General features: G+C 42.8%; 1 protein-coding gene and 1 non-coding gene across 3 annotated transcripts in view; one reads left to right on the top strand and one right to left on the bottom strand.

Annotated features, from left to right (window-relative positions):
• VDAC1 (voltage dependent anion channel 1) overlaps window positions 1–11,426 on the top strand; it is a 28,600-nt gene extending 17,174 nt beyond the window's left edge. For both annotated transcript variants that reach the window (XM_040444480.1, XM_040444481.1), the window contains exons 6-9: window positions 3,339–3,566; window positions 7,485–7,635; window positions 9,500–9,557; window positions 10,482–11,426. In XM_040444480.1, coding sequence (XP_040300414.1) covers window positions 3,339–3,566; window positions 7,485–7,635; window positions 9,500–9,557; window positions 10,482–10,573 — 529 coding nt within the window. In that variant the 3' untranslated portion in view covers window positions 10,574–11,426. The remainder of the gene's footprint in view (window positions 1–3,338; window positions 3,567–7,484; window positions 7,636–9,499; window positions 9,558–10,481) is intronic.
• On the bottom strand, window positions 399–501 carry LOC121010900 (U6 spliceosomal RNA). The gene has a single exon (XR_005781415.1). It is a non-coding gene; the product is annotated as a U6 spliceosomal RNA (small nuclear RNA).
• Window positions 11,427–11,825: the final 399 nt, after the last annotated feature.

Below are 11,825 nucleotides of genomic sequence, written 5' to 3'. Positions count from 1 at the left end.
TTTTTTTTTTTTTTTTTTTTTTTTTTTTTTTTTTAGTTTATTCTGAGAGTACAAGTGGGGTAGGGGCAGGGAGAGAGGGAGAGAGAATTCTAAGCAGGCTCTGAGCCATCAGTGCAGAGCTTGACATGGGGCTTGAACCCATGAACTGTGAGATCATGCCCTGAGCTGAGATCGAGTCAGATGAACTGACTGAGCCACCCAGCTGCCACTTGTTTTTATTTTAATTCTGGTGGTTAACAGTCTTGTGTATTAGTTTCAGGTGTACAATATAGTGATTCAACAATTCCATACATTACCTGGTGCTGATCATGACAAGTGCACTCCTTAAGCCCATCACCTATTTCACCCAACCCCTGGCCCCCTCCCATCTGGTAACTGTCAGCTTGTTCTCTGTAGTTAAAGATTTGCAACGTTTCACGAATTTGTATGTCACCCTTCTGCAGGGGCCATGTTAATCTTCCCTGTATCGTTTCAGTTTTAATACATGTGCTGCTGAGGCACACATTTTTTAAAAAGAGTTTAGTCACAATATGATTACATTGTAAAAAATTAATCATCTTTCTTTAATATTGTTAAATTTCGAGTCCGATCAAATTTACATAATTTCATAAAAAGAACTTTTTTTAATGTTTATTTATTTCTGAGAGAGAGAGAGAGAGCACAAGTGGAGGAGGGATAGGGAGAGAGGGAGACACAGAATCTGAAGTAGGTTCCAGGCTCTGAGCTATCAGCACAGAGCCTGATGTGGGACTCAAACTCCTGAGCTGTAAGATCATGACCTGAGCCGAAGTCAGACACTTAACCGACAGAGTCACCCAGGTGCTTCTACATGATTTCATTTTTAATTTACAGAATCAAAAATTGTCCGTGCAAAATTGTGAAAATTGGGTCATTTGCCTCCTTAAATCTCTTTAATTTTTAGATTGTCCTCTGCCTTTTTTCCCCCCCTTCTTATTTGTTGAAAGTAGGTCATTTGTCCCTTAAGATTACACATAGACTAAACTATGCTGTGTGTATCTCTATGGTCATTAAAAAAATTTTTTTTTAGGGGCGCCTGGGTGGCTCGGTCGGTTAAGTGTCTGACTTCGGCTCAGGTCATGACCTCACGGTCCGTGAGTTCGAGCCCCGCGTCGGGCTCTGTGCTGACAGCTCAGAGCCTGGATTCTGTTTCAGATTCTGTGTCTCCCTCTCTCTCTGCCCCTCCCCTGTTCATGCTCTGTCTCTCTCTGTCTCAAAAATAAATAAACGTTAAAAAAAAATTAAAAAAAATATTTTTTTAATGTTTTTATATATTTTTGAGACAGGGAGAGACAGAGCATCAGCAGGGGAGGGGCAGAAAGAGAGGGAGACACAGAATCCGAAGCAGGCTCCAGGCTCTGAGCTCTCAGCACAGAGCCCAATGCGGGGCTCAAACTCACGGACCGTGAGGTCATGACCTGAGCCGAAGCCAGACACTTAACCGAACGAGCCACCCAGGCGCCCCTCTCTATGGTCATTTAACTTGTTACCCTGTCCCTCATATTTACTGTGAATTGGTAAGTCTACAGGCTTCATTGCATTTAGGTTCCATTGGGGAGGGGAGAGGGTAGAATAAAAGTGGTGACATATGCTTCCATTGGATGTGCATAGAAGGCTGGGTTTTTTCTTTGTACGTTAGTGCTATTTACAGTTCACTCAGGGGTTACAGACTGGTGATAATTCCACTTTAATCATTCATTCTTCATTTATTAGGTAGAATATTTCGATAAAAAGAAACTTATTTTTTTTTTCAATATATGAAATTTATTGTCAAATTGGTTTCCATACAACACCCAGTGCACATCCCAAAAGGTGCCCTCCTCAATACCCATCACCCACCCTCCCCTCCCTCCCACCCCCCATCAACCCTCAGTTTGTTCTCAGTTTTTTTTTTTTTTTAATTTTTTTTTTCAACGTTTATTTATTTTGGGGACAGAGAGAGACAGAGCATGAATGGGGGAGGGGCAGAGAGAGAGGGAGACACAGAATCGGAAACAGGCTCCAGGCTCTGAGCCATCAGCCCAGAGCCCGACACGGGGCTCGAACTCACGGATTGCGAGATCGTGACCTGGCTGAAGTCGGACGCTTAACCGACTGCGCCACCCAGGCGCCCCTATTCTCAGTTTTTAATAGTCTCTTATGATAAAAAGAAACTTCTAAACTATTGGTTACTCTGAGATAGTGTAGGAAAGGTGGAATAAACATTTGCTTCCTTTTTATTTACTGTTTCAAAGTAACACATTGGTTCTCTAGTCTCTAAAGATGCCCAATGTCTGTGTTTTAAGTGTCAGTATGAATGAATTCATAGATTTAAACATATTTGATATGTTTCAATCCATTGCCAGTATTTTTTTTTTCCAAATTTTTTAATGTTTATTCATTTTTGAGAGAGAGAGACAGAATTCGAGCAGGGGCGGGGGCAGAGAGAGAGAGAGGGAGACACAGAATCTGAAGTAGGCTCCAGGCTCTGAGGTTTCCCAGCCCCCATGACTGCAGGGTCCCGGGTTCTACATCTGTACCCAGGTCTCTGAAATACATGCTCATTGGGATCTCATGAATACCGAGTTAAAAGCTATCTGTCATATTTACTTAGGAGGGATGTACCTAGTATTTGTTTCTTTATTTACTAAGTGAACCACAAAGTAAGAAAGCAACCATCTCCTTAAAAGCTGCTGTTTAGGAGCCCTTGGGTGGCTCAGTTGGTTAAGCGTCCGACTCTTGGTTTCGGCTCAGGTCCTGATCTCAGGGTGTTGTGAGTTCAAGCCCCACATCGGGCTCCATGCTGACAGTGTGGAGCCTGCTTGGGATTTTCAGTCTCCCTCTCTCTCTCTGCCCCTCTCCCACTTATGCTCTCTCTGTATCTTTTGAAATAAAAGCTTGAAAAAAAAAGCTTCTGTTTAGATAGATGCCTTCATGACAGATACACTGTGTCTTTTTCATAGACTTGAAGAATAGCAAAGATACATCTGTTTCATAATTACATGAGCGCTCTACCTAATAAATGCCTGTGTAGGCCATTACATTAGGCATAGGGAGAGGTTAGTAAAGGAAAATTACTTAGTGCCCCCCTTGCCTGTGTTCTCACTTGATTATTGTGGCATTTTTGCAAATGGGTTTGTGGTTGAAGAGAGGTTGTGGTCTTCCATTGGGGCACAGCAGCTGCTTAAGGGAGATCTGGGGTGTGCTGATTTTGCCCTCCATCCCTGTATATGACCTGAGCTTTAAAACTTTTTTTTTTTTTTTTTTTTTTTGCTTTCTTTTGGTGTGGTTGTCACAAGGTGAGTAAGCTTATGACTTTAATACAATTTCTTTTCCTTCAGGAAAAAAAATGCTAAAATCAAGACAGGGTATAAGCGGGAGCACATCAACCTGGGCTGTGACGTGGATTTCGACATCGCCGGCCCTTCGATCCGGGGCGCTCTGGTGCTGGGCTATGAGGGCTGGCTGGCTGGCTACCAGATGAATTTTGAGACTGCAAAGTCTCGAGTGACCCAGAGCAACTTTGCAGTTGGCTACAAGACTGACGAATTCCAGCTCCACACTAATGTGTAAGTGTACGTGAGTGTCGTGTGTAAGTGTGTGCAGGAGGGGGATAGCTTTTCAAGCTCATGTTTTAATCACTTTAAAGTGAGTGTTTTGACATCACATGAGCCACATGGCCTGCTGGTCTTTTTCTCTTTCCCACCTGTCCAATTCTGGAAGTGTTTTAGGCTCTTTGTGTTCTAGAGACGGTCGGCGCTGTCACTGGTACACACAGAATGACTGATCAGTTACAGCAAGGGCATGACGTCAGTCCAGTGGAGTGTCCCTTCCCTTTGTGGACACTGGAACTCCTTTCATTGTTAGTAACAAAATAGTGGGGAAAGGTGTGGCTGTCCCTCTTTCTCTGTATGAAGCCTGAGGTCAGCTTGCCATGCTTAATGAAACATAGATCTGAGACACCAGGTTAGGGGATGATGATCTCAGTTCCATACAGTGTCTTCTCATGGGAGAACATGCAAAAGTTGACTACCAGATGGTACAGTGAAGGGAAGAGAAAAGTGCAGATTGGCTTAGAGAGCCCCTTGTAGTTAAGCTTGGGAATTGGAGTGCAGTGGAGTGCTGATGTAGGTGAAGGGAAACGGATGTTTCATCTCTAAAATCCCGATGCCACAGTTGGGGGACAACTTTTTCGGATTCCTTTCTTTCCACTAGAGGTCACTAAAGGAGTGACTTCTTAAAGTTAAGTGGTACATGTATAGTATTTAATAACATTTCCACTTACAAAGTTTTTTGAAAAATTTTTATACAGTAGTTCCCCCATAACTGCCATTTCAGTTTTTGCGATGTCACTTACCCATAGTCAACCACGGTCCAGAAGTGGATGATCCCCCTTCTGATGTATTTTTGGAAGGTCAGCGGTAGTCTGATGTACGTCACAGGCCTGTGTCACTCACCTCACTTCATCTCATCATGTAGCCATTTTATCATCTCACATCATCATAACAAGGCCATACATAGTACAATAAGGTATTTTGAGACAGAGAGCACATTCATATAACTTATATTACAGTTTGTTGTTATAATTGTTCTATTAAAATCATAAAAGTTATTGTTGCTGATCTCTTACTGCATCTACTCTATAAATTTTGTCATAGGTATGGATGTGTAGGAGAAAATGTAGCATATATGTAGGGCTCGGTACTGTCTGTGGTTTCAGGCATCCCTTGGGGGTCTTGGAACGGATCCCCTACAGATAAGGAAGGGCTACTATAATTAGTATAATTAACATAACAGAATTAATATAACAGATCTATTATTTTGAGTTTTGAGTTTATTTATATTTATTTCTTTTAACATAACAATTAATATAACAGATCTATTTTAAGTTTTGAGTTTATTTATTTATGTTAACATAACAGAATTGATATAACAGATCTATTATTATAATAAGTTTTGAGCTTATTTTTTCAATGTTTATTTATTTTTGAGAGGGAGAGAAACAGCGTGAGTGGGGGAGGGGCAGAGAGAGAGGGAGACACAGAATCTGAAGCAGGCTCCAGGCTCTGAGCTGAGCCGTCAGCACAGAGCCCGATGCGGGGCTTGAACCCATGAACCACAAGAGCCGAAGTCAGAAGCTTAACTGACTCAGCCGCCCAGGCACCCCTATTTATTTATTTATTTATTTATAAAGTTTATTTTTGAGAGGGGGGGAGGGGCAGAAAGAGAGGTGGGGTGGGGACAGAGGATCCAAAGCAGGCTTAGCTGACAGCAGCGAGATCATGACCTGAGCCGAAGTCGAAAGCTGGACGCCCAACCAACTAAGCCACCCAGGCACCCCAGTTTTGAGTTTTTTGAAGCTAAAAAGTCATAGGAAAACCAGAGTGATGGACAGTCCGGTGGTTTCTGGAGTGGGAGTGGGGGAAAGTGTGACTGCCCAGGGGTGGTGTGAGGAGATTTGGGGGTGGTGGAGCTGTTCTGTATCCTGATTGTGGTGGTGGTCACACAAATCTTGTACACGTGTTAAAATTCATAGAAATGTACACCCCCCCCCAAAAAAAAGTCAAAAAAGGTATATAAATTCAAAAAAAGCGACGTACAAAAATGTCACAGGAAAAAGGGCACAAGCAATAGAAGTGTTTTTTAAGTTAGAGTTATGACTGAAATGGAAAGTCCTTCCTTGGTGTCGAATTGGAAATTGGCACCAATTCTAGGAATAGCAATGGCCGTTACTGTTTTCCCCACATACCTGAGCCTCACATACCTGATTTTATTAAGTGGACACGGTTTATTTTTAGCTGGCGTGGAAACTGCCGACACAGCCATTTGGGTTGTCCTAGGGCTTGCAGAGGCCCAAGTGTCATAGTTGTGCTCTGTGCTTCATGTAGATGAATTTGAACAATGACTTCCCTCTGTTTATGGTTTTGAGAATTCCCAACAGGAAGGCAGTGTTGCTGGTTTTAGAATATAATGAAAAATCTGACTTTTTTTTTTTTTAATTTTTTTTTTTTCAACGTTTATTTATTTTTGGGACAGAGAGAGACAGAGCATGAACGGGGGAGGGGCAGAGAGAGAGGGAGACACAGAATCGGAAACAGGCTCCAGGCTCCGAGCCATCAGCCCAGAGCCCGACGCGGGGCTCGAACTCACGGACTGTGAGATCGTGACCTGGCTGAAGTCGAACGCTTAACTGACTGCACCACCCAGGCGCCCCCTTTTTTTTTTTTAATTTTTTTTTCAACGTTTATTTATTTTTGGGACAGAGAGAGAAATCTGACATTTTTTAGATACACATGTGAGCCCAAGAAAATTTCCCGATTTCAGTTATACTAAAGTTAATCAAAAACTTGAGTTTTGTCTGTGGCAAGCTGCTGTTCTGTGGACTTTCTGGTTCCCTGCAAATCAGGGGGTGCCTGTCCTGGCCTTGTACTTTCTGGAAGTACAAGGTCTGTATCACTGAATTTCAGGGGAAAACTTGAGCATTTAGAATGTATTTAATGAGCATCTACTTTAGGGAGAGTAGATTAGTGAGGAGCGGAGTTTGCAGTGAATCAGCAGTTTGTCCCTGGATTAGTGAGTTCTAAGCTCTTTGCCGAATTCTGGAGTACGTGGGCTCTGCCTTACTAGTTTCTGATGACATTTCTACTTGAAGCACCCAAAATGACGAGGCAGAACTTTGACATTGTTTTATGTTAAAAATGGAAAGGAGGGGAAAGGGATATTTCCAAAGGCTGGAGTCACTGTGGTGTGTTTGGAAGAGATGAAGGAGTTTGTCCAGTTCGGTTTCATTCCATTTTTGAAAGACGGGAACATTTTGTAAGGCACCAAGTGTCTCCTTTTCATCCCATCAGAACTGTAGAGATTTTGCAGTTTGGGCCAAGAGTATTGCACAGGTGGAAAAGTCTGAACTGCAGGTCAAGTTCTTCTGTAATTGCTGCCCCTCCAGGGGGCTAGGTGGGTTTTGGCTGTGCCCGCCCAGCAGTGGCTGCAGCTGGTGGTGCTAAGGGCTGTAACCTGCCTTCTGAAGAACACGGGTGGCCCAGCCTTTCTTACCATTTCTGATTGTGTTCTCTTCTCATTTGCTTCTACTCCCTTACCACTGTTATGATAGATGCATTGACAAAAGAGGTAACAGCAGCAGCAGCAGCAAAAAAAAAAAAAAAAAAAAAATCACCCAGAATTCCATTTTCTTAGTTGCTGCTTCTATTTTAAAGAATATTTTGGAAGCAGATTTCAAATTCCATGCAGCCTCAGCTTCCTGCCTTTGGGTGTTCCCAATGGTGGTTGAAAACTAGCCTCTCCCTTTGAACCTTCCCAAAGCTGGTGTCTGTTCCATTCCTATCAGGCTTTTCCCTACTTTGGTACTCGTTTTGTGATCATTTTGGTCCATTTACAGCAGCCCTGCCCTCCGTCAGACTTGGACCACTGTGCCCAGCTCCAGCCTGCCTTCAGGGGTGGATGGGCACCTGTGCTCTGATTGTTTGCAGAAACGATGGGACAGAGTTTGGTGGCTCCATTTATCAGAAGGTGAACAAGAAGTTAGAGACCGCTGTTAATCTGGCCTGGACAGCAGGAAATAGTAACACTCGCTTTGGAATAGCGGCCAAGTATCAGATCGATCCTGACGCCTGCTTCTCGGTGAGTACCTGTGGAATCACGCATCACCCAGGCTCCACCTGAAGCTTAGGATGGAATCCTTCTGGATTGCAGGAGTTCCATGCTGGAGCTAGAGATTTTTCTTCTCTATGCAAAGAGTTTGAAATGAGGAAAGTGATAATAGTAATAGCTCTTACTGTAGATGCCAGCCACTGTGCGGAGCCCATTATGTGTGGGTTACTGTCTTTAATTCTTACACAACCTATTTGAGGCAGGTGCCTTTAAAAAAAAAGAAATATCATTCCAACCCTGTTTGCACAAATGAGGAACTGGAAATTCAGAGAGGCTGAGGGCAGATGGAGCAGACATCTGGTAAGTGCTGGGGTGCTGGGCCTGGACTTGACCCACACTGGTTTGCTCTGGAGCCTGCTCTTAGCAGCCCATGTTCCATGCTGCAGACTCTAAAGGGGGGTCACCTTGAATCCTAAGGTTTTATTTTTTTATTTTTATTGTTTTAATGTTTATTTTCGAGAGATAGGGCAGTCAGGGGAGGGGCAGAGAGCGAGGGAGACAGAGAATCAGGCTCCGCGCTGACAGGGGAGAGCCTGGTGTGGGCTCGAACTCATGAACCGTGAGGTCATAACCTGTGCTAAAGTTGGCTGTTTCACTGACTGGCCACCAAGGCATCTCCCCCCCGGCTTAAAAAAATTATTACTATTATTATTTTTTTTGAGAGAGAGAGGACCCTCAGGATTCATGTTCATTTAATGCTTCTCATTTTTCATCCTCTTGCCAGCTCTTGTATTGGATATTAAGAAACCAGACCCTGGCACTTAGTAGTTGGCATCTAATCTTGCAGACTCGGTGGCATTGCTCGCGGTTGAGTTGCTGCACGATTTTTGCATTAAATCCTGTTGAACTCATCTCTGTTGTCACAGGACACTGCTGGCTGCTTCCCTTTGGGGTGGAATGCGGAAGTCTCATGTTGCAGGATGGTTATTGTGTAATTTACAAGCAGCCCATTTGAAACGGGAACTGAATTTGGCTCCCTTAAAGTTACGCAGTTAGAAACAAAGGAAGAGGGGCCTTATTAATTAGATGGTATAAGCAAAAAGGAACAGCCAGATGGGGCCCTTACTGCCAGGAAATCTTTCCCCCTGCTTTGTTCTTTCTTATGGAAGTTGTCAGGTCTGAAAACAGCATTCAAGCAGGAAAAGGTACCTTGGCAGCCTTAGCTTTTGCCAGGACTTGGTGTTCTCATGACGTGAGCCTTCTCTGCTCCTGACCTCTCCATGGTTCACTAGAAAGGGGGTCAGGGGGAGGCCCAGATTTTCCTACAACTCAGGCAGAGGAATGAGGGTAACATTGACTCAACTTCTTTATTGAACTTAATTATTAATTATCATTCACAAAATGCTGAAATTTAAGTGACTGGCTAGGTCATTCTTTTGCTCCAGTATGATTTTATTTTACTTTAATGTTTTATTTATTTTTGAGAGACAGAGTATGAGCGGGGAAGGGGCAGAGAGAGAGGGAGACACAGAATCTGAAGCAGGCTCTAGGCTCTGAGCTGTCAGCACAGAGCCCGATGGAGAGCATGAACCCATGAACTGTGAGATCATGACCTGAGCCGAAGTGAGACTCTTAACTGACTGAGCCACCTGGGCACCCCGTAACTTTAACTGATAGTTGTGTTGACTCTTTGAGTTTCTTTTCTGAGACTTTGCTCTCAAATTTGATATATTTCATGTTGAATTTAATGAATCTCATAATCAAAGTGGTCATGAAAAAAGAGAATTTGATTCTGAAGGCCTGAGTTGGTTGGTTCCAAAGCTCTTACTCATTTTGGAGATGAAAACATAAAGTACTTAACAATTTCACTCTGTCTTATCTTTTCCTTGACTAGGCTAAAGTGAACAACTCCAGCCTGATAGGTTTAGGATACACTCAGACCCTAAAGCCAGGTAAGTGTTGCTTTGAAAGTTAGTGAAATTGTTTCTTTGCCTTAAAGAAAAATTGTGCTGGTTTGCTGCTTTATGTTACTGCTTATATAATGCCTGAATAGTACATTGTAAACGAGTGGAGAGACGGTTTTATAATTAAATGTTTATAAAAGTGTGCAGAATTGTTATAAAACATTTGGAGCATAGAAGTAGTAAGTAGGAGAGAAAAAGGCCAAGGCTAGAGTGTTACACTTTTGGTTATTTTCTTCTGTCTGTTTTTCCATTGTGTACGTAGTGTCTGATACTTATTTCTAGCAGATTCTTAAAACTAGCCCAGAAGTCATCCTCATTGTAAAACCGTTGTGCCGATTACCTCTGCACAGGTGGCTAGTCCGGTCCATGGTATGTTAGAACTACGGGAGATAATACCACTTTGGGATTGGTTTGGTCAAGTTGGGTCTTTGAACTCTACACATCGGAGATTACATGATGAAAGAATGAAACTTTTGTAGGGAAAATACCAATTAGTCGCGTGCACGTGTGTGTGTTTGTGTCCATGCCGAGAGTGAGAGCTCAGAGTCTGATTTATGGTTGGACTTCCTTTCAAGGCACTTTTGCTGAAGAAGCTTGCTGCATGGTGCCACAAAAGAGAGATGATTGTAGCAGGGGGCAGTGACAGGACAAAGGAAAGTGGACTCCCTAAAGTGGATCTGGAAAGCCTGTGGAATTAATCAGATGGGTGTTCAGTAACAGGGACTGATGGGCCGTGTGGTTTTTTTGCCTGCTGATCACACACAGCTGAAGCAGGTTTTGAATCTGGTGTTGTCTTGCCGTTGTGCTTAGGTACTCCTCCTTGTGTTAACCTTTCTGCTCTGTGTTGACCTTTCTTTTTGTTTCTCTCCTCCATCCCTCCCCTTTCCTTGTCCCTGGTTATTCCCCTTGCAGGTATCAAACTGACGCTCTCAGCTTTGCTGGATGGCAAGAATGTCAATGCTGGTGGCCACAAGCTTGGTCTAGGACTGGAATTTCAGGCATAAACAAATACTGTACAATCGTTTAATTTTAAACTATTTTGAGCATAGCTACCTTCAGAATTTAGTGTACCTTTTAATGTCGTATGTCTGGGATGCGAGTATTGCTAAATATCATGTTAGACCTCCAGGTTAAAGATGATTCAGCTTTAAGGTGTTACCCTTTCAGAGGTACAGAAGAAATCCAATTCCAAGAAAAGTCCTTTCAGCTGTAGACTTTGGGGGACCTTGGTGGCCCTCTAGAATTGTCAGGTTTCTTTTTTATCTAGAAATGGCTGCAAGTGGAAGCTGAGACTTCGTAGGCACTTTGTAAACTGGTATTGAGTAAATGGATGAAATTATGACTTCCTGAGAATTAACTTTGGTTTCCTACCCTAATGAAGGAGAGACTCACTGATGGTGTGTGCAAAATCATCTGAAAGAGACTTTTTTAGACAGATTTTCATGACCTGTTTCCACCCCAGTCCATCACCTCTTTTACACCAAAAGTAGTCTGCAGGGCGTGGTAGCTGTTTCTTTTGTGCCATTTGGGGTGGAGAAGGTGGATGTGATGAAGCCAATAATTCAGGACTTAATTCCCTCTCATGTTGTGTTTTTTTTGCCCTTGCACCAGAGTATGAAATAGCTTCTAAGAGTCCCAGCTGCAAGCTGGGAAGAGTCTCTGTGACTGTAATCACATGGTGACAACATTCGGAATCTAAATTGGACTTCTGTTATATTCTCGCCACTCAGTTTATTTTTTAGCAGTTTAATGGGTACATTTTAGAGTCTTCCATTTTGTGTGGAATTAGATCCTCCCCTTCAAATGCTGTAATTAACATCACTTAAAGTAAAACTTGAATAAAATATTGAAACCTCATCCTTCTGTTGTTTTTATTATATTAATAAAAGTGTGAATAAACAGGGCATTTGGCATTTGTGTTTGCACTGTATGTGTGTATGTTGTGTGTGTATGAGAGGGGGATTTTTAGTTTTCTGTTGTTGCATAACAAATGACCCAAATACAGTTGCTTAGAACAACACTCAGTATTTATTTCACAGGTCTCTAGGTCAGAATTCCAGCATGGTATGGCTGGATTTTCTGTTAAAATTCTCATAATGCTGAAATTAGGATGTCTGCCAGACTGTGTTCCCATCTGGAGCTTGAGGTCCCCTTCCTAGGTCGCATGGTTGTGGCAGAATTCAGCTCCTTTCAGTTGTAGGATAGTGGCCCCTATTTCCTTGCTGGCCATCAGCTAGGGGCTCCTCTCAGCAAATA

This window comes from Herpailurus yagouaroundi, unplaced genomic scaffold, assembly GCF_014898765.1.
Source record: "Herpailurus yagouaroundi ecotype Mexico unplaced genomic scaffold, PumYag 192, whole genome shotgun sequence".
NCBI classification, from domain to species: domain Eukaryota; kingdom Metazoa; phylum Chordata; class Mammalia; order Carnivora; family Felidae; genus Herpailurus; species Herpailurus yagouaroundi.
This window is presented reverse-complemented; position numbering and strand designations above follow the sequence as displayed.